A 24054-nucleotide genomic window follows, 5' to 3' on the forward strand; every position below is an offset into this window, starting at 1 on the left:
ATTAATATCTTCGATTTGGCTAATTTCTCCCTCCTCTTTTACATAAAAATATCTATCTTGTATGTAAGATTTCAAGAATAAGTAATAATTTATTGGCAAAAGCATTTTGAGTTTGTAAAAGGAGGCCTTCATGCCATACTTTATCAAAAGCTTGTGATATATCAAGAAATGCTGCCGTACAAAACTGCTTGTTTTCAGATGATTTGTTTACAGTCTCAACTAAGCGGTGTACTTGTTCAATTGTACTGTGATTTCGTCTGAATCCAAATTGGTGCTTTGGTATCAAGCCTTTTTGGTCTATGATAGGCGTTAGACGTGAAAGAAATAATTTTTCCAGCACTTTTGAGAGCACTGGCAACAGACTTATTGACCGATACGAATTTACCTGTTCTGTTGACTTGTCTGGTTTGGGAATCATACTGATTTGTGCCACTTTCCATTGAGGCGGAACAAAACATCGTGTTAGGCAAGCATTGAATATATATTTTATGAGATTTATTCCCTCATTTGGCAATTCTTTTAGAACTTTGGGAGTAATTAGATCATATCCTGGTGACTTTTTAACTTTTAGATTCTTTATTTCCTTTCTCACTTCTGATTTCGAAAACTTTTTGATTGGCAAGTCAAGTTGGTGTGGTTCGACGAGATATTCTTGGATATATGCTGGGGTATCTTCAGATGAGTTTGGAGTAAATACAGTTTTTAGATACTCTGCAAAAGTCTTAGCTTTCTCTAACGAAGATTTGGTCCATGTGTTTTCAGCTTTTTTAACTGGATGGTTTACTTTGCGGTATTGATTTACAGCCTTGGACATTTTCCAAAGTGAATAGTCAGAAGACTTCATAGGACCTAAATTCAGAATTTCAGTTTCAAGTTTTTTTTCTTGAAGTTCTCGGAGTAAATTTTGAAGATTTCTTGTAGCTTTGTTCAAGATTCTTTTATCTTCAGGAGATTTGCTTATTTGCCATTGCTTTTTCGTCATTCTTTTCTCAGATAGTTTTTGTAGGACTATATTTGGACATCTTTTATCTTGATTTAAGCTACTCTGCGGTGTTGAGTTCCATGCAGCTTGTTGGATAATGTGTACAAGCTGTTCTACCCCTCTAGTTATATCTTGTTCACTTTTCAGGGAAATATTTGTGTTTACAGTTGATTTTATAAGATAACGGTAATAAACCCAGTTAGTTTTCTTGTTATGAAGTTTACATGGTTGTTTCTCTGCGATATAGTTTGAATCAAGAGTTAAAAAGACTGGAAAATGATCAGAAGACAATTCACAGCTTGTTACGCATTTGCATGATCCAGATGATACACAAAAATCGATAAGATCTGGAGTCTTTTGAGTATCAGTCGGCCAGTAAGTTGGCGTATTTGGCGATATTTCTTTTAAGCCGAGCTCTTTCATGGTATAATAGAGTTGTCTCCCTTTTGGTGTGATGAGACGTGAACCCCAAGATGTATGCTTCGCATTATAGTCTCCGCAAACAAGAAATTTATTCCCACGTGTTTCAAAAAATGTAACATATTCTACTTTTTATGTTTTCGGTGGGCTATATATTGACGAAATTGCAAGCTGCCCAAGCCAATCTTCAATAATAATAGTTGTTGCTTGTATTTTTTCTGAACAGAAATGAATTCCTTGATGATGTTTAATCTTTTCATTAATTTGTGCTCCCGAGCCACCTCTGGTCCTCCCAGTAGGATACATTACGTGATAAAACTCGTAATCGGGTATGTTGAAATAACTTTTCTGTGTGAAATGAGTTTCAGAAATTAGAAATATGTCTATTTTATTTAGCCTCAGAAATTCCTTTATTTCCAGTGTATGTTGGGATAAGCCATTGGCATTCCAGAATGCTATACGTAGACTCTTAATATGTCTGAATAAAGGTAAGTTTATTTGTGATATTCAAAAGAAGACTAGTCATTTGCTGCGTCAAGATGTTAAGATTATTTAGCATTTCTTTTACTGAATTTGCGGGATTTGATATTGACCCATTATTTAAGGTTTGGCGTTGATTTGGTGCTGTATTAGTGGTTTGGTTTTGGGTAACTTGGGAATAAGTTGTATTTTCTTGTTGTTGAGGTGTAGCCATTGAAGGTTGGTCTGGAATGTACTGGTTTTCTGCAGGTGGTCTGCGAGGTGGGTAATGTTTACTATAGATTTGTCTGTAGCACATTTTACCTCATTTGCCCCATTCCTTCGCGAGCACGATTTGGATTCGTGATTACCTGCACATTTTATACATATGGGTTTTCTTCTGCAATATGTCTTGGTATGCCCGTATTGTTGACAGTTGGAACACTGTGGTATTATTTTCTTTGGTCGAGGTGGTTCAAAAGTAACTATACTTGACATGAGACGTGTAATGGAATAAATTTCTTTGTTGTTAGGTTTCGTGGCAAGTTCTACCTCAAAAAGAGGAAGTGGTTCCTTGGTACGATATTGTTTTATATTCCAAATATGATTCACTTCGTGGCCTTTAGTTAGCAGTTCATTTTTAAGTTGTTCAGTATCTGTTGATGAATGCATGTTTCGGAGGATAACCTTGAAACCTCGTTCATGTTTTGGTCGGTAGGTATGAAATTCGGTGCCTTTTTTGTCCAATTCTTCCACGATTTTTTTATAAGTTTCATGTTGTTTTGAAATTATTTTAACTTGGTCGTTGCGAAGTGTTCTGATTTCAAATTGTTGCGGAACGTACTGGTTTAAAAGCTCTAATAAGGGTTGAATATTAGCAACGTTATCTATAAAGATTGGTGGAGGCTTTGTAATTTGTGGAGGTAGTATTTGTTGTTCCTCATTTTCTTCGCCGAGTTCGGCAAACCGATTTTAAGATTCTGATGGTCTCTTACTTAGGCAATATGTTGTTTCTGAGTTGGCGTGCTTTTTGTTGGCATTCGATCTACTTGGGCTTTCTCTAGATCGTTTGCCATGCTTGACAACTTGCCATTCATTGTATTGGTTTTTTGGCTTTTCGGGTTTGGACGATTCGGTTTGATTTTCAAAGCGACCGACTTCCTCTTGAAGGTCTTCCTCGTCGGTTTCATATGTCTGATTATTTAGTTGATTCTTCAGTAATTTCAATTCTTTTTGTAGCTGTAAGCAGAGTATTTCATATTTCTGATTTCTTTCAATGAGTTCAACATTTGCTTTCTCTAGTTGTTGGAGTTTGTTGATTCTAAGAGAACCAATGCTATTTCGAGGTGTTGTTGATATTAGCATTTTCCATTTTCTACAAATATTAAACACCGCCAATGCAATAAGGTGACAATCGTGGAAACGCACCTTTGGAATACTGCATTGCCGACCCCCAATATCGTGTAGTACGTTTTGGAGCAACGCTGTTGTTCGATGAGTGTAAAGGCCTGGTTATGCATCTAAAAATGTAGCGTAGCCGTAGCGTAACGGCAACGTATGATTTTTTGGCGATTAGCCTAATTGAAAAAAACGTAGCATATGATCAGATAGCTTATGAACAAACTATCAAAAAGAGGCGCAAAAGGTTGATTTTCTTAAAATTCAAAATGAACTGGAGTGATATAGAAGTGAATCTAAGTCTTTTAAACATATGGAGACTATATAGAAAAAATAATTCTTTTCCAGGCTGTTGCTTTTTTTTCGGGAAATCGGTGTTCTGCACAGAATTTATTATAAATACATTCATGCGTTTGCACGCATAATATTAACTTCTCTTCATTCATTTTAAACGAACACAGTCCAGTTTTATGTATTAATTAACTTTATTTTCACTAAATAACTTTTTCCCTCTTCTTTCAATTGATGACGCTAGTTTTTTTCGATCAGCTGATACGACAACGACACGCCAACTTTTGTTTTTTCTGAATCATACGACACGTCTACGTTGTGGAAAAGTTAAGTAATCGTTTGTATGGGCTGTTGTATAGCAAAAACAAACAGCTGACACGCCACGCTACGCTTACGTTCCGTTTTTGGATGCATAACCAGGCCTTTATGCGCTTTACAGATTATCAGTTATTCCGGACGACAGTGCTCGTGTCGAACATATCCCATATATTGTGCACATGATCAGTTAAGTCCGAAGGCATAATCGATACTGCTGCATGTTTATGGGATCGATAACACATTTACCGATTATTTAGTCATCGCCGACAAGTCGTATCGATCCGACACACTGTAAGATTCTTTACGAACACCGACATTCCGTCCGGAATAGCTGATAGTCTGTAAAGCGCATTAGACACGACCAGCTGATGCTGTCAGAATTCGTAAACAAAATTCAGCAGCTCAAATGGTTAGTTGTCTCTATCGTTCCAGTGAAGTTGTTTGTTTATTTCAAGATTTTGCGAATCTTGAATTTATTTAAATACCAAAATAACACTTACTCAGTGTCGTGTATTTAATTTTCTTTTGTGGGATGATGTTGCAGGGTATGTGACTCTCGGCCCAACAAGCAATTTACTTGCAAATGGAGCTGGGAACAAGTATAATTTTTATTTTTCCGTGGAGCTGCCACTAACACAACATACACGGTGAATTAGAAGTTTTATGTACCAAAGCTGAACCGCGGGTTGTTGAAAGAGTCACCGAGATCTTTGAAGAGGAAGCCCTTGATGACTCAATTGAAGCGGCTGATGTGACGGTGGTTGAAAATTTGGATGGTTCTGGTAATGAGGAGACGTATTTCGGCCACACTAGGACAAGCAAACATACAAAGGTATGTGAACAGAGGCACTCCCCAAGGAGGAGTTCCATCACCTTTTTTTTGGAATGTTGCCATAAACAACCTTCTGGTTTGTTTATGGATAAAAGTGGTGGCATACGCAGACGATGTGGCTCTAACTGCTAGAGTCACATCGTCATGGGAAATTCCCATCCACAATCAGAGATGTTATACAGAGAGCCCTCCGGATGACTGGGAAATGGGCGAAAGATAATCGTCTTGGAGTAAATCCTGCAAAGACAGAATTAGTCATGTACTGCAAAGATCGCAAAACTCCCACGGTTAAGCCCATATCCTTAGGGGGTATTGAAATTCCCTTTGGTGAGTGTGCAAAATACCTTGGCGTTATTCTGGACAGGAAGCTTAACTTTAAGCTTAATATTGAAGAACGAGCGAGAAAAGCCATTGTAGCTTTGTACTCGTGCAAAAAGGCAATAGGAAGAAAGTGGGAACTAAAACCGGAAATTGTGTATTGGCTATACACGGCAGTGGTTAGACCTATAATGATATATGGTTTTGTAGTCTGGTGGCCGGCACTTCAGCAACCGACAGGTTTAGATAAAGTTCAGCGTATGGCGTGCTTGTGTATATCAGGCGCATTCTGTAAGACAGAAACAGATTCCCATAATGTCATGCTGCATCTATTGCCTTTAGACATTTTTGCCAAACAGTCAGCTGCAACAACGGATGTGCGGTTGCGCGAGCTATCGCTGTGGTCGGAAAAAATGTACGGTCACAGTTCGATCCTCAAAATAATGCCAGATGTGCCTAACGTAGTGGATTACACTCCGGCGAAACCACTTTTCGACAAAAAGTTTGAAACTCTAATTCCCAACAGTGAGGCGTGGTGTACACAGACACCGGGGAATAAAAGATATATAGATTTCTACACTGATGGCTCCAAATTGGATGGACAAGTGGGTTTCGGAGTATATTCTAAAGATTTGGAACTTCGAATAGCGAAAAGATTGCCTAATCACTGTGTTGTTTTTCAGGCTGAAATATTAGCAACAAGATAGGTGGCGAATGGGCTGAGAAGTAATTTTCCAAAAAATGTTGGCATTAATATATACTCAGACAGTCAACCTGCAATAAAATCCTTGGACTCTGTGTTCGTTAACTCGAAAAAGGCAATACAATATTCACCTAATATGGGTGCCTGGCCATAGGAACATACCGGGGAACTGCGAAGCAGATGAGTTAGCAAGGCTAGGAACTGTCTTACATATTCCAGGGGAACTAGAATTTGTTGGTATGTCTTTGGCTACCTGCAAGCTCTTACTGCGTGAGAAGGCTGTCACGATGGCAAATGTTCGATGGGAGAATTGCAGGGGTTGTAACGACACCAAGCAAATATGGCCCCATTTAAACTTAAACCGCACACTAGGGTCGCTGCCTGATAGGCGAATTTGCAAAACTATTGGTGCGAAGTATAATATAATGACTACTGTATGAGCTGTCATGATGCGGAGGAAAAGGAATCAATTGAACACCTCTTGTGTGAGTGTCCTGCATTTTGTGTAAGGCGTAAGCGAATTTTAGGGACATATAGCTTTAGATTACTGGCGGACCTGGAACAATCTGGTTGGTTCAACAAAAGAAAATAATAGTGAAGGTTCAGTGGTTAAAACTAGAAGTGCCCGTATGTAATAGGTACTTTTAGTTAAATGTGGTATCACAATGGACTGAATAGTCTAAGTGAGCCTGAAACTTAATCGGGCTACCACTTTAACCTAGCCTACCCCTCTTTAACTCTTTGATAAAATTATAAATTGCTTGTTTTGGACAATGCCTATTAATTTTTCACTGTATAAAATTTTTGCAATTTTTCCAAATACTAAGCCAAATAAGAGAATTACAGAAATAGACCAACATAATTCATACCTACCAATATTATGTAAATTTATCGTCTTCATAAACCTCCTTTTTTTATTGTAATGAACAATGCGTGGAAAATTAGCTCGAGAAATCAAAAAGATGAAATCCATTAGATGAGTGATGTGTTTTTAATTCGATATTCGAATACAATCCGGTTCGATTAATACCAATATCGATACTAACAAATTGACTAATTATGAAATGATTGTATATTGCGAGTAGTGCATTCTATATAAATTAATTCAACCTGGAAAATTATGTTTTGCCACAAAATCATTAAAATGTTGAGACTTTATTTTTATTAAGATCAACCGGTTATAATTCGTTCTTCATCACTACGATGAAAATGACAAGATATCAGAGAGAATAAAAACACAAGAAAACGAAACTGTGAAGCGAAACTGCGTCAGTAGGTGGCAGTCATGAGGAAAATTTCTCTAATATCAGCAGTTTTTGTCGGCGCTTCTTTCAAATATCGTACAGTTGTCGTCGGCGCCACCCAGTTCAGTTCTCTGCCGATATTACGAAATGTAAAGAAAATAGGATTTGAAACCTACTTTGTAGTAAGAAATGTTCTTTTTTATGAATGTATTCATTCCTTTAAATTTTTTGGCAGACAATTTAAAATTAAACTGCCGATGCCTTTATAAAAAATTTATCAAAGCAGCGCTTCGACCTCAACGTCGGTAATACCAAAGCTGCAGGCATTGTGCGGCATCTATACGATTGACATTTGTTGTTTTTGTAGAAGAGAAATTTTCGTCCTCTTGTGTTTTTATTCTCTCTGAAGACATCAGAGAGTATTAAGAAAACAAGAGGACGAAAATTTCTCTTCTATAAAAACAACATTGAGAAATTTCGCGATTACTTTTTCGAAAACAATCAAAATTATAAATGAAAATAAATATATTCCTGCACTCAAAAAAATGTAAACTCTCTATTTCACTAAAGACAATTTAACTATATTTTAGTTCATACAATTATTATGTTTGGAGTAAGTTTCCTTTACATCAATATTTTTTGCGTACGTTAGATAAATGAAAAAACGGGGAAAAATTATACACAAATTAAGCATAAAGATTTACTAAATTCGTATTTCTCACAAAATAGTTCATTATTTCTTTAAATTTGTAAATTTTACTACAGAAACGTCCATCATGAACTTCGTATGTCACTAAAGACATTCTTGCAATTTTTAACTCCAATTTGTTTCTTCAAACCACAAGATTTTTCTTTAACAAGTGAAAAAAAATTATTTAAGTCTAATAAATTTTCTTGAATTTCTCGAAAAATATTTACTTATTTTTGTGATATCGGCGTGATGCCAGCTCTTGTAGTACTGTTTAGTTAAAAATTTCTAAAAATATTCAAAATTTTCTAAAATTATTCAAAAGTTTTCTTCCTGGTGGGTTCACTGTTTTTTCAGTGTGTTAAATCTTAATAAAAACATGATAAAAAAGACAATGCATAGCACTGGAGCTAAATTTTGAATCGCACTATTTAATAAAGTAACCGCGAAAATGTCAAAGAGAATGGTCTTGGAGTAAATCCTGCAAAGACAGAATTAGTCATGTACTGCAAAGATCGCAAAACTCCCACGGTTAAGCCCATATCCTTAGGGGGTATTGAAATTCCCTTTGGTGAGTGTGCAAAATACCATGGCGTTATTCTGGACAGGAAGCTGAACTTTAAGCTTAATATTGAAGAAAGAGCGAGAAAAGCCATGGTAGCTTTGTACTCGTGCAAAAAGGCAATAGGAAAAAAGTGGGAACCAAAACCGAAAATTGTGCATTGGCTATGCACAGTCGTTAGAACTACAATGCTTTATAGTGTTGTAGTCTGGTGGCCGGCACTTCAGCAACCGACAGGTTTAGATAAAGTTCAGCATATGGCGTGCTTGTGTATCTCAGGCGCATTCAGTAAGACAGAAACAGATTCCCTTAATGTCATGCTACATCTATTGCCTTTTCCACTTTTCGACAAAAAGTTTGAAACTCTAATTCCCAACAGTGGGGCGTGGTGTACACAGACCCCGGGGAATAAATGATATATAGATTTCTACACTGACGGGTGGGCAAGTGGGGTTCGGAGTATATTCTAAAGATCTAGAACTTCGAATAGCAAAAAGATTACCTAATCACTGTAGTGTTTTTCAGCGTGAAATATTAGCAACAAGAGAGGTGGCGAATTGGCTGAGAAGTAATGTTCCAAAAAATGTTGCCATTAATATATACTCAGACAGTCAACCTGCAATAAAAATCCTTGGACTCTGTGTTCCTTAACTCAAAAACGGCAGTACAATATTCACCTAATATGGGTGCCTGGCCATAGGAACATACCGGCGAACTGCGAAGCAGATGAGTTAGCAAGGCTAGGAACTGCCTTACATATTCCAGGGGAACTAGAATCTGTTGGTATGTCTTTGGCTACCTGCAAGCTCTTACTGCGTGCGAAGGCTGTCATGATGGCAAATGTTCGATGGGAGAATTGCAAGGGTTGTAATGACACTAAGCAAATATTGCCCCATATACACTTGAACCGCACACTAGATATGCTAGTATTCTCAAGACGTCAGATATCACTTCTGATATCTGCTATAACGGGTCTCTGCCTGATAGGCGAATTTGCAAAAACTATTGGTGCGAAGTATAATGACTACTGGTATCAGCTGTCAAGATACGGAGGAAAAGGAATCAATTAAACACCTCTTGTGTGAGTGTCCTGCATTTTGTGTAAGGCGTAAGCGAATTTTAGGGGCGTATAGCTTTAGATTACTGGCGGACCTGGAAAACGTTAAATTAAGCAGTATTTTAATGTTTTTGGAACAATCTGGTTTGTTCAACAAAAGAAAATAATAGTGAAGGTTCAGTGGTTAAAACTAGAAGTGCCCATCTGTAATAGGTACTTTTAGTTAAATGTGGTATCACAATGGACTGAAAAGTCTAAGTGAGCCTGAAACTTTATCGGGCCGCCACTTTAACCTAACCATTGTACTGAAGCGAATTCGAAAAAATCCCCAATTTTGCGAAAAAATGTGCCTACTAGAAATATTGATTTTAAGCTGCATAAAATATCGACTCAGATCCACCTCCTGAGTCAGTTTAGCCCTTGATGTCCGTCCGCCTGATCATATATTTGTTGTTCGCAGTATTCAGGCTACTATTATTAACCGATTTTGATGAAATTTGGTACAGTGTTGATGGAAGAATGGGGGAATATAGATACAAATAAAACAAAAAAGCAGTAAATGTACCAAAAAACTAATTTAGAACTACCTGTGCCAATACTTTTGTTCCTCAAAAATATGCCTTGTTTTAATTTTTTATAATTTAAATATTGAAAAAAAAAGTTCTAAAATAAAAAATGATCTATATTCTTAATGCAGTTACAATCCAAATTAAAATATTTTTCAATTTAAAATAGCTTCATATCACTTTTAAAATATGGTGTTTAAACAAAATGGTGTGCCAATACTTATGTGGGTCACTGTATACCGAACATGTTTTTTGCTCAATTTTTTTTTTCAATAATAGTGCATGTCTCACCTGGAATAATTGCTCCTTAAGATTCGTTCGGCCCATGTTTGAGGTCTGGGAATTTCTCGCGATACACCGCTTTGCCGCTTATCTAAATAATCAATAACGTCGTCATAGTAATTTGTCCTATAGTTATACATGTATTTGTACTGCAAGAATTTCGGCCTACAATATAAAGCTCAGTTGTTTTACCATAACACTTCCAATAGATATATATGTATATATATAAAATTTTACCTAACCCAATGCCTATATAATTGTACGGGTTTTCTATAGCCATCATCTTCCACTGCTGGGGCAGGTGGGGCCACTTCTACCTCTGTTGTGACTGTACCTGCTGAAGTTGGGGGTGCATCTGTAGTAGGGGGTGCATCCTGAGACGCCGGTTGAGACGGCTTACTTTCTTCAGGTGCCACCGGTGCAGGTTCTGGTTGTTGCTCGGAGTCATCTGCTCCCCATGGGTCCTCTTCATCTCCCATTTCTAGAGTAAGAAGAAAGGAAAAGCTATTAATAATAGTCATCATAAACCTGAAAGTTTGAAGATTATGTTTTTCCAGTGAGATTTCGGGACGTATTGCTGATTCGAGTTTAATATTATTATCTATTTTATTCTTTGCATGCTAATTTCCAGCTAAATGTAAAGAAAAAAATGGTAAATCTACAGAAGCCCCTCCATGAGCAATATTAGATGGCGAAGGTGGGTAAACTGTTCATCCCGTACCAGACCCCTTTTCTACCATACTGCTTACTAATAATAGTGTTAAAGCATGGTTCCAGAACAAAAGAAACATGTTCGAAAATATCGGAAAACACCAACTTTTCCTCAACTTTTTATTTACTGTTATTCGGGGTACATTCCAAATTAGGTGGGTTCACATTCTAAAATTGACGTGTTTTTGAGGAAAACTTGAGTTTTGGAATTGATTTTTATATGGGGAAAACGACTCGTTTTGAAATGCTTATAAAGAACGCCGTATTAGAGAAACCTAAATTAGCTGATTTTCGTTTTGTATGCGAACGAAGAGTAGAATTCGGATATCAGAAATAGGCTGTAAGCGATTTGCCTTCCGACTTGTTAATTGTCATTGCGAACTGAAAATTGCAATCGTTTGAAGTCAAACCGAAGATCAGTCGGAATCAATGGTATTAGAGGAATACATACATTTTCACCTGCGTACACTCAAAAAAAGTTTATTTGGATCTAAAAATTTGAACTTCCCTTAAGGATTTTGGTAGCTATTCCGAGCTAAAGATGCGTCTTCTTTGAAATTCTAGACCAATAAAATTAAAATTAGGATACAGATCTTATTTATCAAATTTACATTCTCTTTTCGCGGTTTATTAATAAAGGTACTCACGTACAAACAAATGCCAGTTTAAAAATCCAAATTATAACGGATACTTCAAAGTAAAAAATGTTTTCTTAATTCCAAAAACAACTTTAAACTAAAGACGCTAAATCGTCAAAATGAGTCTTAGCCTATATTTGAAGCGTTTTTATATTTAATTTAAAGTTTCAATATTTCAGTTAATTTAAGGACAATTTCATTAAATCAAAAATATGTTTATTTACTTTGAGGTTAATTAGCCTTAGTTCAAAGACATGCGACTTTAATGGTGGGACGCAAATTTACAAAATGTGTGTTCTAAATTTAATGAAAAAAAATTTGAAGCAAAGATTATAAACTTTATTTTAATTAAAGTTTCATTATATTAAAAAAATTTGTCCTTAATATTTTGTAAATTTCGCGTCCTAAAATTTGGGTTGCGTAATCTTTAATATCACGTTAATATTTTGTTCAGTGTACATTCCGTTAATAATGGTTGCATCAATCAAATTCGGCATAAGTCTCTTTACCGAAAGTCGAGTACCGCTGAAGACACGGTGGATTCAAATTACGCAATATCATAATAACCGTTCCCACTTTGAGTTGCAAGTTATGTGCTGAACATCCTGGTAACTACAGAGAGTTCAAAAACTCCGTTGGATAATTTACTACAATTTGATTGAATGGTGAAATTCAGTGCGTGTACATCATTATTCTTTGCGACAAGAATGATAATTCTCAATAATGTTTGGGAAAACATTTGCAATAAGATGTAATTGAGAGTCTACAAATCGGCAAAAGTCGTTGGAGAAAGTAATTAATCCAGATGTCGTATCAACTGCGACTTTTCCATTTCCAACAGCTATTGTTTGAAATTGTTTGGAATATTGTGCACAATTTGATCATTCTGAAGTTGAACTCTCATATTAGTGTTTAGCGATGTTTTTACGTCATTCCATAAAGGTGATGCCTTTAGGCAACCATTCAATTCATCTGCAGGCGTTCCACGGGGAATTACTAGCAACGTCTGCCTGAAATCGCCTGCCAACAATATCATCAAACCGCCAAAGATGTTGTTACTTCGCCGAAGATCCTTCAGTGTGAAGTAAAGTGCTTCAAGTGATTTCTTATGCAATGCAAGCTCAAACAATGAGCTTGCATTGCATCAACAATTTGCCCATTTCCCTGGATCGGAAAATATTGCATGTTGGAGTATCAATTGTGTTTAAATTGAGTGGCAACTTAAGCACAGAATGCGCAGTAAGACAGCCATCTAAAAGAGTCGCCACAATTCCAGATGATGAACGCGACAGCTATGTCACATCATGATCGAATAGTGGCCAAAATCAATGAAATAACAAATGTTTTCCCTGTTCCTTCAGGTGCTTGCATTAATGTTTCGTATACAAGTTTTTGCTGTTCATTCAGCAACAGCACATTATTTCGAACGAATTCTTGCAATTGTGATACACCATTGTATTGCAGCTCTCGATTTAATTCTTGGTTGAATGCATCGCACATCGATCGATTTGGCGCAATCATTCATTGATCCTCAATCAGAACCAATCCTTCATTGTAGATTTCATCGGTTATTTGGATGTCAGGATTATGCGTTTGAATGCACAAGCGATGCAAAATATCTTCACATATGTATGTCGTCTTTGTATTTGTTCCATAACTGAATTGGTTGTGAAGGAAAGCATGCGGTGATGATAATTACGAACAGCGTTCGTTTTTGGTACGAATTTGATGAAACAACTGAATCCACAAGTCTTAAATCCCAATGCGAATCGTTCTACAGCAAACCCAAACCCCGTTCTGGGGTTGCATCAGAGAAGGCGCTGTATATAAAAAATATTTTCTCACTTTTCCGTTGAAACTTTTCTTGAATTTTCTTAGCTATAAACCTCACGGAGCCTGAGACCTTTCGAACGAATTCAAAACCGTGAAAATCGGTTCGTGCGTTCTGTATTGGGATTCTGTATTCAATTTTAACGATGAATCTCATCGTTAAAAAAGGATAACAAGAATAATAACAACCTAGTTATTCGGTAGTCGCTTTAAACTACATTTCCAATCGTTTAAAATCAGCTGTGTTATTTTCTGTGCAGATAACAATCAATACATCGTTAACAAAGACAATAACTTTAGGAAGATAGGAAATTGGCTTGCGTCACACCAAATGTTGTTAGTTCCATACATGTTTGTATCTTTTTTATTTGTTTTTCGTTTTTATTTTTTAAACGAAAAACTTTCTTAATGAAACAAGGTTAAAGTTTACGCAACAACAACAAAAATTACATTTTCTCCTTTATAGAAATTTATTTCGTGCACTTAATTTCTTTTTATTTGCATTTTAATGCTATGTCAATAATTGTCGTATACGCGTTTGGTTCGATAAAAAAAAAACTAAAGTATGTAAATGGTTTGATCTCCTCAGTAGCCAATTTCCTATCTTCCTAAAGTTTATTGTCTTTGATCCTTAAGTAAACAACGAAGATTTTTTGGATGTTTATTTTATCCAACGCGTTGACGTTATCAGCAGAAAATTGGGGAATCGATTACATCAAATTGATGAATCGATTATATCAAATATAGGAAAAACTTTCATTGCTGTGACGATCGCGTTTGTAGCGATGACGAAGGAGAATCGTAATTTTGAAGAATGGATGAAAGAAAATAATCGCAGATACGAAAAAAATAATTGCATAGATGAAATACTTTCATCACAGGTATGAATTGCAATTAATCGCCACGACGAAAAATTCATCACTGGGATGAAATGTTACGTTAGCTCATTTTCATTCGTTACCGGGACATACAAATTCGTCCTCATGTCGAACATTATCCTTTCATTATTTTTAAAATTTGGTACAATTTTAACCCAAAAGGTACGCTTTTTTATTCAAGTTGGTACAATTAAAAAATTTGATTTGTCATCCCTAACTCACGATTCGCGTTTAACTACAATTTGGTGTCAAGTTGTGTACGTGACACGAAATTGCCTCTATTACGAATCGATTCTCCAATTTGTATGGGCCTATTTTAATATTTTGTATTTAATAAAGATTGCAAAAAATGAAAGCATGCACTCGGTTTTGCTCACCATTGTACATAGACATCATTTCTTTACTTGGAGTAAGTCCAAATATTCAGACAAAGGAAATTAAAAAAGTAAATAATATAAAAGATTTCCAAACGGATGTTAATAAAACAAAACAAAAAGACGAAGAGGTACTCCAATAGTTATAGAAGCTACAGCATTCGTGAAGTGAATAAATAAGTATATTAAAGCCCTTTAATGATCTTTACTGAGCACTTTACTGATCTTTCACATACCCTCTTGGCAAAAACACATGCTCATGTTTCTCAAATGTCTATTTACTTTGCCGCTCTGTTTTCTTCGAATACACATTTTAATATTCAAATTAGGGCCCAGCAAAAAAAACGTCGCCAAAAAACTAATGAAAATGTTCTTTTTGGATCCGGAAGTGGTGCAACAGCCGGTTCACTGAATTTGCATCGCTTCTTTAGATGTGATCTGAATTCAATGTTTTGGATGTAAATTAAAAAATTGTGGATATTTTGTAAAATAAAATTTTTTTATAATTTTTAATGGATTCTAACGCTTGTCTGAAACGTTTGACCTCAAATATTTTCAAAAATTCACAATTTTTTCAGATTGGATTTATCATTTTTTTTTTGGAAAAAAAAAAATTAATAATTTGTACCATGTTATGAATTCTTAAACTGTTTTCATCCAATTTGAAACAGAAAAAGTTAAAAATACCCATTAAAAATATTAAAAAAGCAAAAATTGAATGAAAAGAACTTCCTGTGTAGTTCAAATAAAGAACATCATTGGGAGTACATCTTCTGGAAGTGCTTTTAAAGTTGTGCCTTTGGAAGAACTTCCAAATTTTTTTGCTGGGGGTTTTCCCGGCAATTCGCTTTTTCGTATATATCCCTCCATTTTATATAAAATGGAGGGATATATACTACAAAAACATTACTTTTAGTACCATTGGGTAAATTAAATTCTCATTAACTTCCAAAATCTACTTTAACTATTGTCAACTGTCATTTTCTTTGTAAATAAGAGAATTCAAATCCATTTTGAGCCCCATCTGAATGGGGTATAATTTAGCCCAAGTAGAGAATAATATATAATTTAATTGTTTTTGATATTTTTGTTTAGATAAAATAAACTATGAAATGAAATAATTTAAGTAAACATTTTCAATTACTTTGGAAATTGCATTCTCCCAGCAAAAAAAAAAAAACGTCGCCAAAAAAGTAGTGAATTTGAAATTGCCGCAGAAGCGATGAATTTAACATGGACATGTCATAGGACGGATGACCACAATTTCAACAGCCGTTGAGTTTGCATCACTTCTTACTCTGTGTTTCGAATTCAGTGTTTTGGGTGTGAATTAAAAATGTCATATTTTGCCAAATAAATATTTTTTTTTATGATTTGTTATGATTTAATGCATTCTAAGCCTTGTCTGAAACATTTGAACTAAAATATTTTGAAAAATTTGCAATATTTCTTGAGTGGATGTAGAATTTTTTCGACAAAATTTCAATAATTTGTACCATTTTATTAATGCTTACTCAGTTTTTAACATTTTTGAAAAAAAAAATTAAATTTACTCATTAAAAATAAGAAAAATGCGAGTTATAAATAATTGAATTAAAAGAACTTCCTGCGTAGTTAAAGTAAAGAACGTCTTTGGGAGTACATCGTTTGGAAGTGCTTTTAAAGTTGTGCCTTTGAAAGAACTTCCAAATTTTTTGCTGGGCTCCTATTTGAATGTAGTTCCAAGTAGTAATAGTTGCCTTGTCCGACATATATAGTTGTGGGTTCTACCCAGGTTCTAACGGCCTACGAATTGGTTAAAATAAGGTTGCTCTTCCTAATTATTTATCATTATATTTTTGGAAACCGGCATTCCAATAGACTGGTAGACTAAGTAAACCATTATAAACAATGGGTCATTTTACTTTATATAACCACTTCTGCAATTGCATAATTTCAAAATATTTTCATAATTATTCACCCAGCCTATTTTCATAATTATTGCATGGATGTGTTTATGAAATAGTAAAATAACAACTTTTATTATAATAGTTACTTTAATTTATATAAATATAGATGGTGTATTCCTTCTGGGAATATTGACCGAAACGTGCATATAGTGACTCTGTTTTACGATTGTGACATCGAAATAAGTTTCTTTCATTTCCATACAAGTTTTAATGTTACAAAACAATCCCCCTATATCTGAAGAGACTGTTCATTGTTACCACTGTAAAAACTTTTTGCATTTTGTTATTACAAAATATTAGGGAGCCACCGTGGTGCAATGGTTAGCATGTCCGCCTTGCATACACAAGGTCGTGGGTTCGATTCCTGCTTCGACCAAAAAGTTTTTCAACGGTGGATTATCCCACCTCAGTAATACTGGTGACATTTCTGAGGGTTTCAAACTTCTCTAAGTGGTTTCACTGCAATATGGAACGCCGTTCGGATCGGCTATAAAAGGAGGTCCCTTGTCATTGAGCTTAACATGGAATCGGGCAGCACTCAGTGATAAGAGAGAAGTTCACCAATGTGGTATCCAAATGGACTGAATAGTCTAACTGAGCCTGATACATCGGGCTGCCACCTAACCTAACATATTACAAAATATTACTTATTTTAGTATAATATACATAATATACATTGTTAATTGTACATAATATACATAATATACATTGTTAATTATGCCTTATTACCGTAGCTTTATGTGATTTCTAATTTATTCAAATGTCTAAATATATTCCACATCGAAGCAAGTTTCCCTTTGACCGGAATCCCGGGAAATTAAAAGAAAAAAATTTTTTCCCGAGAATGGAAAAAGTCCAGAAATAACCCTATAGCCAATACGAACACACTCATGCAATCCCAGTTTCCCGCAAACACATTCAAGCAGTTGAACAGCAATCAATATTTGTTATCATTTGATGCTCTCGTTGTGTTATATGTATTGATATCTTTCGTCAACTCTCTTGGTATGACGCACAAATTGTACACTCAGAGAAGAGTGAACCCATTAGCGAGTTATTTTTAACTAACCAGTGTTAATATTGAACTTCGTATGTCGCTAAAGAAGCATGTACCCATAGTAAGTTCAACATTTTCTTATACGTTAGTAATTTGTTTTAACTTTTGTCAAGTTAAAATTTAACTGTTCAGAAGTAAAAAATTAACTAAATAATACATTTTTTAAAAACGAAAAAAATAATGTTCTGGATTTCCTAGACCACCTGGTGACTTGGAGCAAGGATACATCAAGGGGGAGGATCCCCATTTCTACATGTCATATTGTATTTAGTACAAACCACTTACTCTACTGTAGTACAAATCCTTTAGAATCATTTATTGGATTTTATTTTTATCATTTTATAAAATTTTACCTTTTGTCCGGACGGAGGATCGAACCGCGTACCATCAGTTTTCTAACTAAAGGGTGATACGGTCAAAATTTGGTCAATATAAACTTGACGTATTTCTTTCAATTTTGCATTTAAAAAACCTGAACACCCCTCATTTTGAAGGTGTGTGTATAGAATGTTGCTCTCATTTTGATTTTGGAATTCACTCTTTAGTTGTCAAAATGACGTCCAAGCAAGAAGAGCAGCGTATCAAAATTTTGCTCGCGCATCGCGAAAATCTGAGCTACTCGCACGCAAAGCTGGCAAAATCGCTAAAAGTTGCCAAATCAACCGTTACAAATGTAATTAAAGAGTTTGGGGAACGTTTGTCGAAAGCCAGGAAATCTGGATCGGGGGGAAATCGAAAACAGGAAGCCGCTGAGAAGACAAAGGGAGTTGCCGGTAGTTTCAAGCGAAACCCTAACCTCTCTCTCCGAGATGCCGCAAATAAGCTGGGTGTATCGTCTACAACCGTGCATCGAGCCAAAACACGAGCCGGACTATCGACTTACAAGAAGGTAGTGACTCCAAATCGCGATGATAAACAAAATACGACGACCAAAGCGCGATCCCGGAGGCTGTACACGACGATGCTGACGAAGTTTGACTGCGTGGTAATAGGTTAGGTTAGGTTAGGTTAGGTTAAAGTGGCAGCCCGGTTAAATTTCAGGCTCACTTAGACTATTCAGTCCATTGTGATACCACATTTAACTAAAAGTACCTATTATATTTGGGCACTTCTAGTCTTAACCACTGAACCTTCTCTATTATTTACTTTTGTGGAACCAACCAGATTGCTCCAAAAACATTAACAAACTGCTTAACAAATTGCCTAAAATTCGCTTACGCCTTACACAAAAAGCAGGACACTCACACAAGAGGTGTTTAATTGATTCCTTTTCCTCCACATCATGACAGCTTATACAATAGTCATTATACTTCGCACCTATAGTTTTTGCAAATTCGCCTATCAGGCAGCGACCCGTTATAGCAGATATCAGGAGTGCTATCTGACGCCTTGAGAACACTAGCATATCTAGTGTGCGGTTTAAGTTTAAATGGGGCCATATTTGCTTGGTGTCGCTACAACCCTTGCAATTTTCCCATCGAATATTGGCCATCTTAACAGCCTTCTCACGCAGTAAGAGCTTGCAGGTGGCCAGAGGCATACCAACAGATTCTAGTTCCCCTGGAATATGTAAGGTAGTTCCTAGCCTTGCTAACACATCTGCTTCACAGTTCTCGGTATGTTCCTATGGCCAGGCACCCATATTAGGTGAATATTGTACTGCTCAGCCATCTCGTTGAGATATTTGCGGCAGTTTATGGCCGTTTTCGAGTTAAGGAACACAGAGTCCAAGGATTTTATTGCAGGTTGACTGTCTGAGTATATATTAATGCCAATATTTGTTGGAACATTACTTCTCAGCCAATTCACCACCTCTCTTATTGCCAATATTTCAGCCTGAAAAACACTACAGTGATTAGGTAATCTTTTCGCTATTCGAATTCCCAGATCTTTAGAATATACTCCGAACCCCACTTGTCCATTCAATTTCTTTATTCCCCGGGGTCTGTGTACACCACGCCTCACTGTTGGGAATTAGAGTTTCAAACTTTTTGTCGAAAAGTGGTTTTGCCAGGGTGCAATCCACTGCGTTAGGCACATCTGGCATTACTTTGAGGACCGAACTATGACCGTACATTTTTTCCGACCACAGCGGTAGCTCGCGCAACCGCACATCCGTTGTTGCAGCTGACTGTTTGGCCAAAATGTCTAAAGGCAATAGATGTAGCATGATATTAAGGGAGTCTGTTCCTGTCTTACTAAATGCGCCTGAGATACATAAGCTCGCCATACGCTGAACTTTATCTAAACAAGTCGGTTTCTGAAGTGCCGGCCACCAGACTACAACACCATATAGCATTATAGGTCTAACTACTGCCGTGTATAGCCAATGCACAATTTTTGGTTTTAGTCCCCACTTTTTCCCTATTGCCTTTTTGCACGAGTACAAAGCTACCGTGGCTTTTCTCGCCCTCTCTTTAATATTAAGCCTAAAATTCAGCTTCCTGTCCAAAATAACGCCAAGGTATTTTGCACACTCACCAAAGGGAATTTCAGTACCCCCTAAGGAAATGGGCCTAACCGTGGGAGTTTTGCGATCTTTGCAGTACATGACTAGTTCTGTCTTTGCTGGATTTACCCCAAGACCATTATCTTTCGCCCATTTCTCAGTCATCCGGAGGGCTCTCTGTATAATATCTCGAACTGTTGATGGGAATTTTCCCCTGACTGCTAGCGCCACATCATCTGCGTATGCCACCACTTGTATCCTTTCTTTTTCTAGGGAAACCAGAAGGTCGTTTACAGCAACATTCCAAAGAAGAGGTGATAGGTTAGGTTAGGTTAGGTTATGTGGCAGCCCGATGTATCAGGCTCACTTAGACTATTCAGTCCATTGTGATACCACAGTGGTGAACTTCTCTCTTATCACTGAGTGCTGCCCGATTCCATGTTAAGCTCAATGACAAGGGACCTCCTTTTTATAGCCGAGTGCGAACGGCGTTCCACATTCCAGTGAAACCACTTAGAGAAGCTTTGAAATCCTCAGAAATGTCACCAGGGATAATCCACCGCTGAAAAACTTTTTGGTGTTCGGTCGTAGCAGGAATCGAACCCACGACCTTGTGTATGCAAGGCGGGCATGCTAACCATTGCACCACGGTGGCTAGAACTGATAGAACTCCTCCTTGAGGAGTGCCTCTGTTCACATACCTTTGTATGTTTGCTTGTCCTAGTGTGGCTGAAATGCGTCTCTTCCTTAGAAGTTCGTCTAACAGCCTAAGTATACCTGGATCAACATTCAGAGTTGTCAGTCAATTTAATATCGAGCTCGGATGGACATTATTGAACGCCCCTTCGATGTCTAGAAACGCCACGATTGTGTATTCTTTGACAGATAGTGAGCTTTCAATAAAGCTGACTAGTTCATGCAATGTGGTCTCAGTAGACCGGCCCTTCGAGTATGCATGCTTTCGTTTCGAGAGCGAACTTGAATCCACGCTAGTTCTAAGATACATGTCTATCGTCCTCTCCAGGGTCTTAAGTAGGAATGATGATAAGCTGATTGGTCGGAAATCCTTCGCACTCGAGTGAGAGGCTTTTCCTGCTTTAGATATGAAGACGACTTTTGTTTCCCTCCACTTTTCTGGAATATATGCTAAGTTTACACATCGTTTATATATCACCGTCAACCAGGGGATAATTCTTTCAGCCACTGCCTGTAACTCCTCCGGAGTAATTCCATCAGGTCCGGGGGATTTGAATGGTCCAAAGCTATTTAAAGCCCATTTTATTCTAGATTCCGACACAATTTCCTCGATAGGAAATGATCGCTGAGCCTCTGTTACACCGCCGGAACGTGATTCAACCGTCTGTTTTCCAGGGAAGTGTGTATACAAAAGTACCTCCAACGTCTCCTCACTGGACGTTGTCCAATTTCCCTCCGATGTTTTAATGAAACCTGGAGCAGTGTTAGTGGATGCTAGTACCTTCCGTAGTCTGGAAGCCTCTGACGTATTCTCAATACTGCTACAGTAATCATCCCAAGAGTTTTGTTGAGACCTTCTCAGTTCTCGTTTATATGCTCTCAGATTCATCTTGTAAGTGTCCCAATCCTCCGGAGCTCTTGTGGACTTTGCTTTGTTAAAGAGCTTCCTGCAGGATTTCCTCATATTACTTAACTCCGTAGTCCACCATGGCGGCCGATTTTTCCCCTTGGCTTTCCTCTAGGGCAAGCAGCTTTCAGTGAAATGTTGAAGGGCTTAGTAATCCGCTCCACTGCGTGTTCGATATCTTGCACAGTACTCATATTTGTCTCCGGCATTTCCGGTATCATCACATTGAACGATTCCCTATACCTATTCCAATCAGCTTTCCTAACATTTGGCGGAAATATGGTCTTTGAAGTACGAACAGCCAATCTGAAACTGATGTAGCGATGATCTGAGAAGTTATGTTCCCTCAAAACTTGCCACTCAGATATCTTATCGTGCGTGGTAATGGACGACGAAACCTACGTCAAAGCCGACTACAAGCAGCTTCTGGGACAGGAGTTTTATACGGAAATTTACGTGAAAGAGTGTTTGAATAAACGTCTGCTGCCTTTCCAGAAGAAACGCGGTTGTTCCGTACTGTTTGGCCGGATTTGGCATCTTGCCATTACGGTAAAAAGGCCATGGAGTGGTACGCCAACAACGTGCAGGTGGTTCCCAAGGACAAGAACCCTCCCAACACGCCAGAGCTCCGCCCAATTGAGAAATACTGGGCTATTGTCAAGCGGAACCTAAAGAAGACCAAAAAAACTGCTAAGGACGAGCAGCAGTTCAAAGCAAACTGGCTTTCTGCGGCGAAGAAGGTGGACAAGGTGGCTGTACAAAATCTGATGGCAGGTGTGAAGCGTGAGGCCCGGCAATTCGGATTTGGAAAAGCGAAAGCCTAACTGAATCCTGAATTTTATACTAATTGAACTTGAAAAAGAAATTTAATTTGATTTTTTAAATAAACGATTTCACCGATTTACACGTGTTTTCCCTTGACCAAATTTTGACCGTATCACCCTTTAAACACACTATCCACTGGGCCACTTACCTCTTATACTCATCAACAACCAAATGTGACTTTGTTCATCAAGTCATTAACACACACAGTCAAGGGTGTCTATTTTTAGAAACACCACACGAGCACATGTTTCGGAGACGAACTATTGTCTAGAAATAGATTCACTCAACGGTAGTTAGAATTGACATTCATCGTTAGTTTATTTATACTAAAAACGGAAATTTCGTGTCCAACTAGACTTCGTAATATTGTACAGTAAAAGTTCAGTAACGCTGAGAAACTTCTTCGTACGTTCGAGAAAATACGTATTCCCTATTATTCGTGTCTGTTCTGGTACACACATGTACAAGTTACGTATGGTGTCACACTTAAAAGGTGTTCTGGCCAACACTATACACCGTCATAGACCTGAAAAATGTACACGAACATTTCTTTTGTGTAGGCTTAGTGTACAGCCATCGTATGCAAAGTTAGAAGTTTTTATAACAAATAAATAACAGATTCTGAAACTTTAATATGTTTTTTATAAATATTTGCAAATTTTATTGGGAAAGTCACTTATATATGTCAGAAACCACGATTTTAAAAATCCATCTAAAATTTGAATCGAAATTTCCTCTGATTGGTGTATAAATTTTGGGGTTGTTTTAATCAGCTGATTTTCAGTGTGTTCGAAAGTATAATGTTGCCACAATTTTTAAAAGTTAACACAAAAAAGTTTTAAGCAAAATTATCTATGATTTTTGTGAATACTATCCGCTTTCCTAAACAAATCAAAGGTCTTTTTGAAAATATAAGGTAATTAAATTATAACTTTTACAAAATCAATGGGCTAAGAATAGTGAATTTTACCAAATTTATTGCATGAAAAATATGGCATCTTCAATTCTGCAAAGTGTTCTTGGTGCACAAATCACTGAGCAAATTAAAAAAAAACTAACGCCGCCAATATCTTTCTGCACATGGAGGCCGCCACGATAGAAAATTTGTTTGCAATATTATTGTAAATATTTAAGCAATACAAATGAGAAAAACCTTAACAGAATAGTTAATTATGCCCACTATAATTAAATTTCCTTTAATGTATGGATGTTAAAAACTGTTTGACCAAAACCAAAATAAAAACTTCTCCGCCGTCAAAAACAAAAACGAAAACGACACGGCGATCGTTTGTTCATGAGTAACATTGAGGAGGGATAGAAAAAAACAAATCAAAACAGATTTGAAGCATCACGCAATTGTCTCCTTTTTCTTGATAAATTGCTCTTGTCCTTACATTATTCACTGCTAACAAAAATCCGGCAGGCATTTTATGGCTTTGAGTTACGCACTTACTTTTAATTTTTTATGTTTATACCGGCAAAATATGTTTTGTTTATAATTTCTGTCTGCAAATAATATGGCTTGCAGAAAAAATCAGCTGTCACATTTTTCGATTAAAAGTCCGAAAAAAGTGTTCACACGTGTGACTCAGAACAACTAACTTTGTGTGTGGTGTGTAG

General features: G+C 36.8%; 1 protein-coding gene and 2 long non-coding RNA genes across 4 annotated transcripts in view; all 3 read right to left on the minus strand.

Moving 5' to 3' along the window:
* LOC142232888 (uncharacterized) overlaps positions 1–24054 on the minus strand; it is a 158524-nt gene that overhangs the window by 96427 nt on the left and 38043 nt on the right. The window lies entirely within an intron of this gene.
* fln (flightin) overlaps positions 1–24054 on the minus strand; it is a 71196-nt gene that overhangs the window by 44149 nt on the left and 2993 nt on the right. For both annotated transcript variants that reach the window (XM_075303597.1, XM_075303598.1), the window contains exons 2-3: positions 10358–10601; positions 10130–10285 (exon numbers count right to left, since the gene is read on the minus strand). In XM_075303597.1, the coding sequence (XP_075159712.1) occupies positions 10130–10285; positions 10358–10599 (398 nt within the window). In that variant the 5' untranslated portion in view covers positions 10600–10601. The remainder of the gene's footprint in view (positions 1–10129; positions 10286–10357; positions 10602–24054) is intronic.
* LOC142232889 (uncharacterized) lies at positions 7494–10123 on the minus strand. Its single transcript, XR_012721240.1, has 2 exons — positions 7884–10123; positions 7494–7816 (listed from the first exon to the last, which is right to left on the minus strand). It is a non-coding gene; the product is annotated as an uncharacterized LOC142232889 (long non-coding RNA).

This window comes from Haematobia irritans, chromosome 4 (genome assembly GCF_050003625.1).
Source record: "Haematobia irritans isolate KBUSLIRL chromosome 4, ASM5000362v1, whole genome shotgun sequence".
Taxonomy (NCBI): domain Eukaryota; kingdom Metazoa; phylum Arthropoda; class Insecta; order Diptera; family Muscidae; genus Haematobia; species Haematobia irritans.